General features: G+C 39.7%; 1 protein-coding gene across 1 annotated transcript in view; it reads left to right on the top strand.

Annotated features, from left to right (window-relative positions):
* Positions 1 to 15,654, top strand: part of slit3 (slit homolog 3 (Drosophila)) — a 199,100-nt gene extending 183,446 nt beyond the window's left edge. The window contains exons 32-36 of the mRNA XM_039648704.2: positions 2,851 to 2,981; positions 11,615 to 11,769; positions 11,952 to 12,240; positions 12,319 to 12,524; positions 14,166 to 15,654. Of these exons, the coding sequence (XP_039504638.2) occupies positions 2,851 to 2,981; positions 11,615 to 11,769; positions 11,952 to 12,240; positions 12,319 to 12,524; positions 14,166 to 14,407 (1,023 nt within the window). The 3' untranslated portion in view covers positions 14,408 to 15,654. The remainder of the gene's footprint in view (positions 1 to 2,850; positions 2,982 to 11,614; positions 11,770 to 11,951; positions 12,241 to 12,318; positions 12,525 to 14,165) is intronic.
* Positions 15,655 to 17,149: the final 1,495 nt, after the last annotated feature.

The following is a 17,149-nucleotide window of genomic DNA, read 5'->3' as shown; positions in this document are numbered from 1 at the left end:
TGCATGGTTTGAGCCAGCTACGGCCTCTCTGACATTATGCAAATGTCACCTCTTGTCCACCTGTGTGAATAATTCTTCTCCTGAGGACATATATTATGGTAATAGAGGTTGAGCTGGGCTGTTATCCGTTGTAATCAGGGGTACTGTGTGACCGCTAGATCTGCAACAAATGAGCCTATATCTTCTCACTGTCGAGAGGGCACACTATTGTTAATTAAAGAAGGAGAAATTAAAAAGAGCTCAGTAGATGTTTATCTCCTTGTGGACGTCGGCATCTCTTAGTTTGCAAATCGAGTGGCCTTTGTGCAGAGATGTATAGTAACAAAGTAGAACTACTTGAGTACTGTACTTTTGTACTAAAATGCTGTATCTGTATTCTACTAGAGTATTGTTTTTTTACTTCAGTAGATATTTTCGATGAATTTACAGTAATACTTTTACTTCGATATGTCTTTAATGTTCTGCTAGTTACTCATTACAACTATAAAAATGTTACGAATCATTCGTTGCAAGTTGGCTTTCATGCTGCCTAAATCACACGCCAGTTTTATAGGGTAATGGTATTGATTGACACACACATTGAAGACTAATGCAGGGGTTGTCCTGCGATGACATTTTTTTGGCGGCCACCAAAGCAAATTTGTATCCTGCCAAAGCACCTTATTTGATTGCTAGTTCCAATTTTGACTGCTTTCTTTAATAATTACATGACAAAATACTTGTACTTTTACTTTTAGTACTTAAAGGGTTAGTTCACCCAAAAATGAAAATTCTGTCAGTATTTACTCACCCTCATGTTTTTCCAAACCTCTATGTGTTCATTTGTTCTGCTGAACACAAAGGAAGATATTTGGAAGAATGTTTTAATGAAACTGATCTCATTCCCCATTGACTACCATAGTAGGAAAAAATACATACTATGGTAGTCAATGGGGATTGAGATCGGTTTCATTAAAACATTCTTCCAAATATCTTCCTTTGTGTTCAGCAGAACAAATAAACACATAGAGGTTTGGAACAACATGAGGGTGAGTAAATACTGACAGAATTTACATTTTTGGGTGAACTAACCCTTTAAGTAGTGAATTTTAAAATTACTTGCAATACTTAAGTACAAAAAATGTTGAATACTTTAGTACTTCTACTTAAGTGTGGTGCTTAAAGAGCACTTCAACTTCTACTCAAGTCACTTTTTTGATAGAGCACTTGTACTTTTACTCAAGTCCGGGTTTCTAGTACTTTATACATCTCTGCCTTTGTGAGTAAAGTAATAGTGCATTATATTTAGTGTTGCTTTCTAAACCAAGTCTGAATTTTCTGAAAAGGAAAACATGAACAACGAGGTTTGGAAATGAAACATCTGCATCTGTATGAACTCTTTCACTCTAAGTTCAAACTGTAATGTTACATTGTTTGTTTATGCAGAAGCTGGGTCAATTTGTTCATTGTTCAGATAATCACAGATATACAGATAAGTGATGCCAGTTTTCAGAAATTTTCCTATATGATTAAAATAATTAATTAATTAATTGTCATTAATCTGTCTTTGTCAGACACGTGGGTTTGTTGTGTGTGACGTCACCGAGGCTCCATTTTTGAGGTATCGCTACTGACTGTGAGCATTGAAGAGATTACGAGAGTAGACATAACAAGTAAATAAATCGCAAAACTGCAGAAGCACAAGAAAAGTGAGAAAATGCCGTACCGCAATAAACTCGCTAAATATGGCAGGTACCGTTATTTGGAGAAATTGTCATCCATTCAGAACATAGATCCATATTTGAGCTTAGCTGACTACAGTAAGCTGGAGTGCTGATCCCGCATTGCTTTCTCATCCTCATACTTGGGCATTGTCAACTATCTTGTTTATGGTATAAGCGCATATAACGTTACCAGTGAACAATTTAAAAACATCTCTTAAAGCCCACAGACATTTCACCAAGTTACTGTATGTATCCTTCGGTAGGAATGCATAATGCACTTCGTGTATCACGAGTGTGACATCACCTGACAAAGACTGATAATGCAAATTGTGTGATGGAATCCAATTTTAACAAAACGCATTTTCAATTTCCTCTAAATCTTCTTAGTTTACCTTTAATTGTCAAAAAAAAAAATATAGGATTACATATTACTTAAAAAATAGAGACACAACTTTTATTCCAGTAAAACATTGTTGTGTGGTTTTTCCATTAAGTCAAACCTAAGAGAACGACATCATTTTATCTGTAGACTTGATGCCAAATATTTCAGAATATGTTACACTTTCGCTCCCTTCATTCACATCAGACTGGGCGTGAACGGGCCCTAAAAGGCAACACGCAGAGGCCGGGCGCTTGGGAGCAGCAAATATAGAAAAGCAATCAAATTAGGTTGCTTTTTTATTTCCAGCGTTCTTAGTAAAACTGTGCTAAACAGTGTTAATGACTTAGTCCTCCTGTGACATATTCACTGACAGAAACCGAATACAGGGACACATTAACTGCTCATATGTCTCCAGGCTATGAGTGTAAGCAGTCCACTCGATCTCAACTGATGTGTAGAGAGGCTTCTACACTCCATAAGCCATCAACTGTCCTCCCGCCCTACTGCTTATATATAAACGTGAGCTGTTTTCCATCACAGCTTGCTCGCAGGCGTATCGTTTGATGCCCTCCACTAAACAGGGAGTTAAGTGCCTGGCCTACGGCGGTTCTCTCGGTGTGCGTGTTGTGTTGAAATAGTGTGCTTATCGCACGCTCTTGATTGTTTTCTACATCCCTCTTTTACTTCTTCAGAAGTATTCCTGCTGTTCTCCCTCACTAATCTTTTGCTGTCTATTTCCCATTTTCTGCCTCTCTGACTTTGTAGGTGGCCACAGATAAGGACAATGGCATTCTGTTGTATAAAGAGGACCATGACCCACTCGCCCTAGAGCTGTACCAGGGACACATTCGTTTGATCTATGATGTTGCCAAGTACCCCCCAACCACAGTGTACAGGTGAGCAGATACACACACACACACACACACACACTATTTTAAGGCATCCTACACTCTAACATAAAATGTGTGATATTTTGCGGCACAATACTTTTAGGGGAAGTACCCTCAACTTTGTACATTATTTATCCTCAAAAGGATCATATAGTACCTTAGCAAGCAGAACTCTCAGGTACTAATAAGCACTTTTTAACAACAAAGTTGTCCCTTTAGTACTGCAGGGAAGTATGATCTGTATTTTTAACAAAAGCCCTGAAGCCAGCTGTCAAAAGTTTTATGACACATTTTGCTGTACGCATTCCAGCTGACTTTTGTTGAAAAAAAGATACAATTTTAGCAAATTTTTTCGCGAGTGTTGGCTCTCTCGAATAGGTATAATTATGTTACCCCTTAAGGCGGGCAAACACTGTGCGATTTTCGTCAGTTTTTGAGCCGAATTCTGACTTGTGTGCCTCTTTTTTGGGTCGGGCCGATTTTCAGCTTTGTCGTGCGTTGTTTGTCGTGCAGTGAACAGGGTGAAATAACACAGTCTCATCCCAAGAAGTCATATAACTGACGTCTTGGGACGTCTTTTGACCATACGTCAATATCCGCCTTTTTAGGGTACCCTTAAACGTCGGTAGATGACGATCCCGGGCCGTCATACAACTGACGCTTTACCTTTAACGTCAGTTAGGTTTAGGGGTAGGTTTAGGTCTGGGGTAGGGTTAGGATCCGATAACGTCATCTACCGACGTTTAAGGGGGCGGATATTGACGTATGGTCAAAAGATGTCCCAAGACGTCAGTTATATGACGTCTTGGGATGAGACTGCGCTGGGTGAAACGAGAGGCGATTAACCTCGCCCAACCCTTAATCAGATGGTTGGATGAATTTTGGTCGCTCCTCGTGACTATATCGCACAGTTGAAGCAGAGTTACGAACTGTTTGCCCTAAACTTTTCTACGAACTTTTTCCCCTCACTGATCCTGTGCAAAAACGGAAGTTTAACCATTTCATCTGCAGCAAGAACGAAAACGAAAAAAAGGGAGATCTTTAAGTTCTGTACGAGGGTTTATCGCACATTTTTCACAAGTATGATTTTCCCTAAGAAGTCAGCTGCCTGTGTAGTTTACTAGGTTTTGTACCAACACAATCACACTTCTGTTCTACACAATAAATAAACCCATACAGCTATACCACTGTAAATTATTTCCATACATCAAAAATGCACACTCATTCGTCTTCCATAAAAATCATTGAGTTTCAAAGGCACCCTGCTCTCTTTCAGAATAGTTTGAGGTGAAAAAGGAGTGTTTGTGGGTACGTTTGCTCCCTGTTCTCAGGGAAGTTTAATCCTTGTAAGCTCATGGCACATCATAAAACCATAGAGGAGCCCCGGGTTTACATGACTTGAATCTGCCTCAGGCGAGAGCTTGCTTCTCTGGTCTGTTCCCATGCGAACGCTTCTGTGCTGCATCCGCCATGATTTCTATGCTCATTGGAGCCCCCATAAACACAGAGCTCTTAGCCCTCACCTTCTGCCCTTTCAGCAGACAACTGGCTTGTTGAGTCTGGAGCAGATGGTGCTTGACTCCGGCCTGGTGGGTCACTGCGGATGTCATTAAGCTTGCACAGGCTCTGTAATGGGTTTCAAGAGCCCAGATTCAAGCTTTTAAATCCAGTCTACACGCAGACAATGAAAGCCTAGAGTTTCAAAGCATTTCTAGATAAAAATCGGCATTCTCGTCTATGTCTGTTAAGAATGGGTATGTGGCATTTATCAGGATCTCCGGCATTTACGTCTGCAGGAGCAGAGTGTGAACGTTTGTGACCGGCAACTGTTTTAGCAGGCAGTAGAAGTGAACAGCGGTGAGCTGGGTGCCTGCCTGCTTGATGACTTGGTATTGATCGTTCCTGCTGCATAGGGCCACTCTTCCCTTCTGCCTGCAGCAAGGGCTGAATCGATTGCTTTATGAGAGAGTCTCAGTATGGAAAATAACATTTCAACCAGATTGCTTGTCATTGCAGACCAAGGATGCATGCAATTAAAATTAGAAACACCCAAATTAACTGCATGTATTTAGAGCAATTGTACTTTTTTTGACATTTTATTTAGAGTGGAACAGACCGAACATACAGTACATTTCCCATATTCATAGCTCAAAATGGCTGTAGCATGGGTGCTAAAAACTAAATTATGACTCCAAAAACTTGGCTTTATTTTAAGGCCTTGCCATTGCCACTATTGTTCCCAGAATTGGTTACTTCTGCATCTTGAAATGTACTGGTCAGCTACTTAAATTTTTAGGCAATTTGCATACAAGTACAGACATAATATATAATTAATTTTGCTTTCTTAGCTAAACCCTGCTAATAAATAAATAAATAATAATAATACAGGAGAGATGAGCACTAACTGTAGACCTTATTCAGAGCAGCGCCATGACATGTATGAAAGTGAGGCTGTGAGGGATAGACTTAGGCCGGATTCACATATAGCGCCTAAAATGCGTAGAAAACGCTGGGCGCGCCGTATTCTCCATTTTCCAAAGCGCCAGGGCGGTTGCGCTTCAGTTGGTTCTTGTCACATGACCTATTGTGTGCGTATGGTGCGCTTGCGGTATTCTAAAAAGTTGAGATGTTTTTATCTCGACGCGGCGCGGACGCACATGGAAAAAACGATCGCGTCGCACCGCGACCGCATCGCTTTCATTATGAGCGCGCAAACCGCGCGCCTACATTTGAAATAACGAACTTGAGCGCGCAAAAGATGTGATATGTGAACTGGCCCTTACCGTGTTTCCAATGGCATCCGCTGTAAAAAGCTGAATAAAGCTCCTAGATTACTTACAATTTTCCACAGCTTACATTGTCGGGAGTTTTTTGTCAACTGACATTTCGTGGAAAGATATTTTTCCAGTGTTTCATGAGCAGAACAATCCGAAAGCACATTAAATAACAGTACAACCCATTGAAGAGATGCAAGTCTATCCCTCACAGCCTCGCTTTCATTCTCATTAAAAATCAAAGATGGCGCTGCCGTGAATAAGGCGTATGAGCACCAGCACTTAATTCATGGGTGTCCAAACCTGCTCCTTGAGGGCCAAAGTCTTGCAAAGTTTAGGTCCACCTTTCCTCAATACACGTGCATTGAATTTTCTAGTATGATTGAAGTCCTGCATTAGCTGGTTCAGGTGTGTTTGATTAGGGTTGCTAAATTCTGCAGGATTCTGGCCTTCCAGGAGCAGAATTGGTCATAAATGGCTTAATGTATCATAGCACATGTAGTAACTGCTAGACCAGGACTCCATTGTGTGCTCGAACAGTTAAATTATTATGCAGAGGTCTGACTGAATTAAGTCAATTTTGATGCCAGGCTTTTTGTAGACTATTAGACCCTAGTAAATCCAAGATCATGGCACCCTCAGTTAATCATAGGTCTCCAAGCCTGCTCCTTGAGTTTAGCTCCAACCCTAATCAAACACACCTGAACTAACTAATCAAGGTGTTCAAGGTATAACAGGTGTGTTGGAGCAGGGTTGGAACTGAAGTCTGCAGGAAGGTTGCCCTCCAGGAGCAGGGAGATCCATGCTCACCTTCTAATTATCTTGTTTTTCCCTAAGTGACATTATGATGTGTGGCTTTGGCATGGCTGCAGCCCATTGTCTTGGAGTAAATAAAGGAAATGCAAGGAGAGAAATTATACTTCCATCTTAATTTAGCTGACTTGGCCATGGGACTACACGGCACACCCCGGTCTGACAAACATGCTCCTGAGGTCTCCATGTCATAGTTAGTGCTAACAATGTGGAACCAGAGCTAACAGAGTCCCTGAAGAGCCAGCTGCCCAATTCGTAACTCGTCGTACGCCACAATGCTTGGACGTGGATGCAGCGTATGGGCAGATCCCTTGCTTTGGTTTTCCCACCATGGAAGCTGGCGTTTTGAGGCTGTGGTTGGAGCATTCCTGAGCCTAGTCTGGTTCAGTGGCTCTCTGCGGGTGCTTGACTTCAAATGTGGAACTGGGTCATAAAGACTCTGTGGGGCGAAGATCAGAGGGGAAAAAATTGCAAGATTCCCACACCATCTACAGGTCCCACTCAGCTCTTCTTACACCTTACCCCTGCTGAACTTCAGCGAGAGAAGAGATCCCTGACAGGATAAACAAGAAAATATTATGAAGAAAATGGTAAAGGTGAGAGGGAAAGGGAGGTTCTTGGCAGTGGTAAAGAAGAAGACAGATCAGACCCCAGAGAGATGAAGAGTGACTGAGAGCCAATGAAGAGTGAAGGACACTTATCTCTGCAATGTGATCCTGCCGGGATTGAAGGTGTGGGTGAGGGGAGAAGAGAGATGGAGAGACTGATATGTGCACTGGGGAGAAGAGTGAAGGAGGCTCTTAACTAGCAGTAATGCCTCATTACCATGAGATGAATGCTTAGGTCCATGCAGCGTGTTAATGTGCTGCCCTTTACTAAATGTCACGCTAATCTGAGTATTAGTTTAAGCAGCGGCGTGGGCAGTTCCTCAGCAGAAGCGTCGGTTTGTGGAGACATCGCAGGAAATTGAATGAGAATGTTAGAATTGCAGCGTTCCCTGCCCCCGGCTCCTCAGCGTGGGCTCGCCATCCTGCACCACACCTAACCACAGATCTAAAAGCAGCTAATGTTTGGCATGTCAACTGGGTTTAATGCTGAACAGTGTTGGGATGAATGGGGAAGGGTCAGAGTATGTTTTTAAGGCCTGTTTTCGTTTCACCCGCACTAAGTTCCTGTGTGAGCAGAATGTCAGGAAAGTAGTGGTAATTCAGCCTGAGTAAGTAAGATGTCCTTGGGTTGGAGAAGAACAAATGGTTGTGGTGTTGTAAGAATGGCTTGGCTATGTGCAACTACGCTAATACTATAGACCCCTTTTGCGCCAACGTCACAGTTACGTCACGGCGCTAGCTGGAGGCAAAACAAAGTGTAAACTGGAGGCGGCCAATACAAAACAGCACAGATTCGGCTACATAATAAGGAGCTTAAATAACTGTTACTATTATTAAATGTCATCTTGTTGTGTTGTTTGGTGCAAGAATTGATGAAAAATGAATATGCTGTATCTGGAACTTTTATTTCTAGAAAATATTCACATCATTAAAATCGCACTGTAATGTCACTCTTTACATTGTCGTGGTCTCGGCAGAACTGCGGATCGTACACACAAGTCTTGTACAGGACCATATAGGCATCTAAAGATTTAAATGCCCTCAGTTTCTATTTACGATCGGTTTCTCTATAAGGTAGGTGTAGAAGTCAGGCCACTCAACCGAGGTAACGTAACGTTAATCCTGTCAGATCGTCCATGCATTGAGTGAGTGTGTAGGCGGCTACGGGTCGGCCAATCTGGTTCTGTCCGTTAAAAATAACTTTTGGAAATAACAATCGCGATCCTGGCACTGAGTGATCTTACTACACATTAAGATAATATCGGATTTTCTCCAGTCATTGTTAAAAAACAAGCTAACAATCCTTGCTAACTAGCATTAGTGAAGCGGCCAGAGGGAGCTTTCTGCCTCCACCTAAGCTCCGCCCACAAAAAAACGTCACCATGTTTACCAACTGTAAAGGGGTCTATAATAGCAAAAGAATAATCAAAGCTGTGGGATGCTAATGCTAACTGTCCACACACAAAGATTTAGTGTAGCATTAGCATAGGCCTAGATAATTCACATTTACACATGTGGCTGATTCTTTTATACAAAGACTTGTGTTGCATTCAAGGTACAGATATTATCAGCTCTTGCTTTCCCTGACAATCGAACCAATGACTGTGGCATTGCTAGTGCCATGCTTTACTGTTTGAGCTTAAGGAAGGCTACTTAGGCTTTGCTACTTACAAATGTTTTGATGTTAGCGCTTTACTTCAGTCCATATGGAAAGCAAAGCTATTGGTTCCACCCCATGATATCTTAAATGCTGCATAACCTTGTTTAGCAATTCACATTCCAAAAAGGCGTAATTGACTTTACATCTGCAGTCTGTTACTCGTAGCTAGTGTAAGCAAATGATAGTGCCGTGTAATTGAATCTGGAAAATGTAAATATGTCTACAGGTCTGCTGATCTAGATAACTCTCCAAGATGAAGGAGTCTGTAATAGTTCCTAACTTTGTGTATGTGTCATTTATAATGTGGTTTTGCTCAAGGAAAAATAGAGTATTTTATTTTCAGCTGACAGGAAATTGACTTCCCCTCGTGTGAGAGGGGTGACATGAGGTTTCTGAAATCTTCCACGGGTTTCTGTTTGTTTTTATTGAGTTCCATAATGGGCTGCTTGAAGCTAATATGCAGGCTAGTCGCACATCAAAGACACTCCACCTTCTCAACCCCCCATTCTAAAAATATTATGGCCTCAGGATATTTTCTGCGTGTCAGAATATGAACAAAAGGCCAATAGTTGCTAGCGCTTTGCTCCATCCTGAGGAGTTGTTTTCTACTGCCCCCTGGTGGTGCTAGACCTTCACTGCATAGATTCAAGAACATGTTGTCGGTTCCAAATGAAGGCTTCTGTTTCCCATAGTGAGATTTATGTTCTGATTAAGTCTGTTTTCATTCTTGTAATAGACCCTTCCACTTCGTTCCATTACATTCCCACTCTCACCACCTTTTCCACAAAATACTCTTCCGATTTCCTTCCCAGCCAGCATGTAGGCCCCCAGACAAACGTAATGAAAGGCGGCTGTCAAAACCAGAGACAATGGATGAAAATGTCCTTATATAATATAAAAGTTGTTCATCTCTGGTGGTACTGATGTATTAAATTGGCGGGCTTGAGATGTTTGGGGGGTCTCAGCCGGCAGACAATATAGTGTTTGTTGCAAAAGCCTATTTTGAAACAGGAATTGAATTATGGGCCTGTAATGTAAACCACACGTGTGCTTGTGTTGGGTCTTTGTTCAGCCAAGACCTCCGTGAACCGTACCCCCTATATCTGGGGACACTGATCTCTATCCGCACCTATGGCATTGCAAGCCAGCGCAAATACTAGCTGTCTACCCACAAAGCAACAATTAGTTCATTTTAATGCTAGCCTTTGTTTGCCTAATATATTTGCTCTGTTGTTTTAGGTGTTTTACTACATATATTCGTGAATATATTAAATATAGATACAAATAAATGTTTTCTTTCATTCATTTATTTTTTCCCCCAAAGACAGAAAAAGAGGAAAACCTTGTTTAAGGCTGAGGGGAGATTAAGATATACTCTACTCACCGCAATATCATTTCTTTCACCCCCTTCTCCTCTCTCTGTTGGTCTCTGGGCTTCTTTGCCAAACCACTGTCTCTAGCTGTCTGTAACTGCTTGCGCTCCATCCAGCAATAACTACTACAAGGGTTTCTACAGCCGAGCAGACTGAATTCTCATAATCTGTTGTTAGTTCAGAGGATATTGATAAGTTCATAACTTTAAATCTCACCTTTAAACAAAAAGACCATCCTAGAAGTCAGCAGAATCTGGGCCAAACAGCTTGCTACAGTCACTGCAATGTCAGAAACAGGGGGAAAAAATCACCCAGCTGTGCCGGTCAGAGCACGCTGTCATGGTCTATGAGATGTTTCATGGAGGTTTCATGGAACTGGGGAACAAACGGCACTCTTCAATGGTTTAAAAATGACCGTGTGAAACAGAATCGCTCTCAGGCGTTCGCACAGACACAGTGCCAAACTCAGCAGGATGTGATTTGAGCGTGCTAACTCAAAGAAAGAGTGAACTTATGGCCAACACAAGCTCTCCTTTTCCCACAACATAAGCTCTCCCCATGTCCGTGCCAAATTCACTGGAAATACACCTGACGGAGTGTAATGTGGAAACCATAGCATTTTCAGACAGTGGGGAGATATTCTGTATTGCATATTCAGGCTTTTCACTTGGGCTTAAAACAATACTTTAATAAGTTAATTTACCCCAGTGGTGACATGATACGGTCAGTTAAAACTGCCGCTAAGGCTAATTTAATAGCTAGCATTTTGTGTATCCTAAATACACACAATAATGTTTTTGCAAAATGTGACAAAATATAAGATTGATGGGAAATGACCTAAAAAAATAGATTTTATTTTCCACACACGTATCATATTTAATGTCATGTCTACTCTTCAGTGACACTGCCTGCTTGGTTAAAAAAAAAAATCGAATTAGTTGCAAAATAAGTTTCCTACTATAAGTTTTCTACCATTTTGTGGTTGTAATTCTACAACTGAGAGACAGTAGATTTGTGTAAAAAAATATATAAATTTCAAATAATATTGTAATGGTTTATTTCACACTCAGTTCAGATAATCAGTCATATATATATATATATATATATATATATATATGAATTATTTGAATTATTATCTCAGTTCATATATATATATATATATATATATATATATATATATATATATATATGAACTGAGATAATAATTCAAATAATAATAACTAATAGTGTATATATATGTATATATATATATATATATATATATATATATATATATATATAAACTATTAAATTATAAATCTATTAATATAATTATACATTTATATACTACTACTAAATTATATAAATATTATTATTAAATGATATAAATGTAACAGATTTATATTTTTGTCTGTCTTCTGCTTTCTGCCAGCGTGGAGTCTGTGAACGATGGTCTTTTCCACATGGTGGAGGTGCTGATCCAGAATCAGACCCTAAGTTTGGTGGTGGATAAAGGGGCACCAAAAAGCCTGGGCAAACTGCCCCGCCCCCCTGCTGTGGACCACAACACACAACTCTATATAGGCGGTAAGAGTCAAAGACACCTCAGTGTATTTCAAAGGATTCATAGTGGCTTTCTTTGAGACACACAAAATGCTGTCCAAATGGGTGAATACGTAATGATTGTACTGTAAAGCATTTTCAGGCCCTCTCTATATTGTATGTGTGCGTATGAGTGTGTTAATACTTGCCTGTTGTTTATATTTTAGGGGTTCCCTCTCTGATTGACACGGCAGGCCTACGACCGGGTCCAGACCGTCCATTCCAGTCCTTCAACGGCTGTATTCATGACGTACGGCTCAATGGGGAACCCCAAGACCTCGGTGGTGGACGGGCAGGGGTTGATGGCGTCCTGCCGGGCTGTCACTCCTGCGGCGTTTGTGTTCAGGGGGCCTGCAGACAGAGAGGAGAGGCAGGGGTGACCTGCGAGTGTCCCGCCGGCCACAACGGCCCACTGTGCGAACAGATGACCTCCCAGAGCCCCTGTCAGAGCAGCAGGTACACAAACACAAATGAACACAAACACTCACTGTTGTGCTTGTATCAGGCAGTAATACCCTCTCTCTTCGTGTGCAGGTGTGTGAATGGTGTGTGTGTGCCTAAAGGCTCCTCATACAGCTGCTCATGTGCAGATGGATACTCTGGCCAGTTCTGTGACAGACGAGAGGAGTCCGCCGCCTGTAAGGGGCAGCACTGTGTGCACGGAGAGTGCAGAGCGACGGAGAGCGGAGAGCCGGTTTGCCACTGTCAGCCTGAGTACAGCGGGCCGACCTGTGAAACAGGTGAGACACAGCACTGCAAAACATATGCATTATTCTTGATCAGAATTTAAAAGCTTGCTACTTGCCACTTAAAAACAAGATCTTTAATAAATGTTTCTGGTCCTACTGTGGACAATTCATCAGTCCACGTTATTTTACAGGAAAATCATTTTTTTTTTTTTTCATAATCTTCCTTTTGTTATATTCTTTCGGTTTGTAGATCCATTTACCAATAGTTATTTAGTAAGATGACGATCCACACTGAAATACTTTATTTATTACTGTTGCTGATCTCATAATCTTAAAGGAGAACTCCGGCGCAAAATGAATCTTTGGTCTAATAAAACATCGGTACCGTTGACCGTTCTCTGAGATTTGTTTTCATAATAGTCGAATGTAAAGAATTGTATCTCTAAAACTGTTTAGCGTATAACGCTATTATATGGGGGCATATAATAAGTAAAAAGAAATCGCTAGTTAATACCACTAACAAGGCTCAAAATAGCCCCACACTAACACAGTAACATAATGAGGGACCCTGCATGTAAAATGAAGCATTGAGAACTTGAAGTTCACGTTCGTGGTTCGACTTGTCGAGACTGTTTTCCAAGATGGCTCCGGTCTGTATACGCGAAGTGAACTGTCTTTATGAAGTATCTTTTTATTAAACGGTCTGTACACTTACAAAGTTCTCAATGCTTCGTTTTGCATGTATGGACCCTCATTATGTTATCGTGTTAGAGTGGGGCTATTTTGAGCCTTGTTAGTGGTATAAACTAGCGATTTCTCTTTACTTAGTAAATGCCCCCATTACTAGCGTATACGCTAAACAGTTTTTAGAGATAAAACTCTTTACACTCGATTATCATGAAAACAAATCTCAGAGAACGGTCGACTAGGTACCGATGTTTTATTAGACCAAAGGTTCATTTTGCGCCGGAGTTCTCCTTTAAGAATTGTAAAATGTCGGCTACTTCTGACTGTTTTCATCCAAACTTTATTGGGTGAAGAATATTACAATAACATCACATACAACAGAGCACAACAATGATAACCATCATTTGTATGTGGTTGTTCTTTTTCTCCATAAGATCTTCATGAGATCTCAAAAAGTAAAACGTTAGCCTACTACTTTTATTCAACAAGAAGACTCACACTGTTAAAAAAATCTATTCCAAATAAATGCTGGACTTTTGAACTTTCTATTCAAAGAATCCACACACAAAAAAAATGTCTTACGGTTTCACAAAAATATTAAGCAGCACTATCATTATCATTGATATGTTTCTTGAGCCGCAAATCAGCATATTATTATGATTTCTGAAGGATCGTGTGACGCTGAAGACTGGAGTAATGCTGAAAATTCAGCTTTGTCATCACAAAAATAAACTACATTTCAATATATATTAAAATAGAAAGCAGTTATTTGAAATTGTAATAATATTTCACAATATAAATATATACTGTATGTCAGATCAAATAAATGCAGCCTTGGTGAGCATAAGAGACTCCAGGCTCAGTTAAACGCATTGCAAATGCTGTTTCATTACCATGCCGTATACAGAATCCAGAAGAGTGAAGCAACAAGTCAATATAAGTCCTTATGTTTATTAATATAAATGCTTATCTGATGACCTGTCCTCTTTCCCCTCCTCCACACAGAGGTGACGTGCCAAGGAGAGATGGTTCGCGAGCTCCTCAAGCGTCACATGGGTCATAAAAGCTGCACATCCACCAGTAAAATCCCCCGGGTGGAGTGTCCTCACGCCTGCCACTCGGGCCTGTGCTGCGCCCCCACCAAGAGCCGGAGACGGAAGGTCAGCTTCAAGTGCTCCGATGGATCGTCCTTTTCCGAAGAGATCGAGACCACCGTCGAGTGCGGCTGCACAAAGTGCCTATTGTAATAGTAGAGCGGAAGATGGAGCGGAAAAGAAAATATATTGTAAAATAAACAAAACACAAATAGAACTTATTTTTATTAAGGGATGTTTTTTTTTTTGTTTTTTTGTTTTTTTAAAGAAAGAGACTGTTTTTATGATGTTGCTTATATGTGTCAGATGAAAAGTAATTTTTGTATCGTCAAACAAAAAAAAAACACACACAGATTAACATTCCTGAAAATATATGAATTATATAAATATGTATAAATCTATATAAATGTACAACCTAACCTTAAGAATTAATTTGGTCTGTGTATTGCATGTCTATTGTGAAGTGTGAGCGCAGAGACTTTTTGCTGGAGAAGCAGGTGGGCTGAAATGAGCCAATCGGGAGAGGACTGTCTAGACTCTCTATCACAGGAAGTGGTGAGCCAACTTCCTGTGCTCTGGTGGCACAGGAAAAAGAAAAAAAGGAACTGCTTCCAAACGGACCTCAGAGAACTCGCCTGCAGATTTCAAGGACAGAGCTTCCAGTGGGATGGGCTGATATTTTGTACTTTGGGTGTTTTATGTTTTTTTTTTTTTTGCTTCGGTCCATCAGAGAAAGACGTGGAAAGCTCATCGGTGTGGCTCTGGTTTACAAGATGCAACTCATCTGAGTGAATTGTTTGCATGACTGCATGGAAAAGTTAAATGTGAACTTGTGACATGCTGCGGTCATGCAGTAAAGCTATTGTAGTAACTATGATAGTTACCTGCTCTAAATCTGTTTTACTTGTACAGTTAAACTCCACATGCATTCCCATTGTCACAGCATCGGCAGGTGATACAGGTTACCGCATCTCTGGTGCAAAGCACTTCATACTGACGTAGTATTCCGTCATAACCGTCCTTTACTAAAATATTAAATGCGAATATATTACACCCATTACTACTGTATTGTTTTATGTGTACCATTTTTGTTTGTTAATTTCTTAGTCAGAGAGAGCGAGGTCTATAGATTTTCCAAAGGAAAAGCTAAGCAGTGTTAATGAATTTTCAGCCTCGTTCTTCACCCCCCGTTCGCCACATGCTGTTGAATTAAGGTACAAGCAGATTTAGGGATCTCCAGTGAACAATGTCACTGAGCTTGTGGAAGAAGTGTCATGTTAGCACCACTAATCAGAAGACTGGTGGTTATACGGTGCATTTTCTAATGTTTTGTTAAATATGAATTAGAGAGTGGTGATTAACTTACAGTGAATGTTGAATTAAACTTGTAATGAAATACAGGGTTGGACTTTTTGTGGTTCTTTTTTTGTGTAAGCTTTTTTTTTTTTTTACATTTGAACTCCAGGTTCAAAACCTGAAACCAGTATCGAGTTCAAAAAAAGGGAAAAGAATCCATTGTTTGTTGGTCAAATATGATAAAGAGTGTAATTTAAATTTCTCTATTAAAGTAATTGTTCCTTTTCCAGTATTATAGTCAGACAACACAGTTCCCTAAAGAGTAATCACTGTGGCCCTGATACTTCCCTCGGGCCATTTTGACCCAAAACTTTTTCTTTTTTTTTTCAATAAATTTATTTTTTTGAGTGTTCATTACAGTGGTCCACAACCCTAAAAATGCTTAAAATTTAAACTAAACTTTACCCCCAAAAAATCATAATGTCTACTTGTGTATCTGAATCAATGCATGCTGAAAAGATAAACTCAAGAATTGACTTTGGGACCCAGTGGAACAGCTCATTTGCTCCAAATAGAGCTCTAAGGCCATCTAGTGGTAAAAGCCATGAAATATCATGTTGTTGTTATTTTATTTGATGTTTTTTTGTTTTGTTTTGTTTTTTTTCTTCAAGAGGTCGTATAAGAGACACCCAAATTGACCCCATGTGAGATATGTTGAGCTGGTTATGTTATTTTGAATTTAAGTTCAATGTATGAATGTGAAGAATGTGCTTAAATTATGTTATTTATTGATACAATAGTAATTTAAAGGCAGATAAAAAAAAAAATCTTAAAATCCCCAAAAAACTCATTAAAAAATAGAAACAATATTTTCAAAATAAAATGATATAAGCTTTCTGAAAAGGCTTTCTGTTAAGGCTTCGAGTCATTTTTGACTCGTGAGGGAAGGATTTGTTAGACGATATGATGAGAGATTTATTTCTCTAATTTTTAAGAGACTTGACATGACCCAAATACATTTCATATATATTTCCAATGACCAATAGCCTTCTAAACAACTGTAATATAGGCTGTAATATATAATATAATAACTGTAATATCTAATTTATATATATATATATATATATATATATATATATATATATATATATATATATATATATATATATATCCTATCTATATATATATATATATATATATATACACACACACACACACAAAAGTTGTCCAGCTAGATGAATGCTGATTGTACTGGTAGTCTACGTTATCACGACAAAGCTTATATTGGCCGACTGATTGTCATTGAAGAAGAAAAAACGACCATAAGTTCCCATTAGATCTTGATATGTAACACGTTGAAGGACTTGATTAGCCTACAGGTGCAGTTAATTAAGTTGGCTTGTGAAAAAGCCAACTGACTGAAATCCTTTTTAAAAAACTCCAAACTCGGGACAGACCTTCAGACTGTTCTGAATCGAGATGCTATTTCTTTTCAGACTGATTTGACTTTTAATTTTCTTCTTTCATTTTCATGGCAAGGCATCCTTTGTTATGTGACAAAACATCTTATCTCAAATGTGTGTGGTTTTCAAGAAAAAT

This window comes from Pimephales promelas, chromosome 9, assembly GCF_988280905.1.
Source record: "Pimephales promelas chromosome 9, fPimPro1.hap1.1, whole genome shotgun sequence".
NCBI classification, from domain to species: Eukaryota; Metazoa; Chordata; class Actinopteri; order Cypriniformes; family Leuciscidae; genus Pimephales; species Pimephales promelas.
Note: the sequence above shows the minus strand (reverse complement) of the source record. Positions and strands in the feature narration are given on the sequence as shown.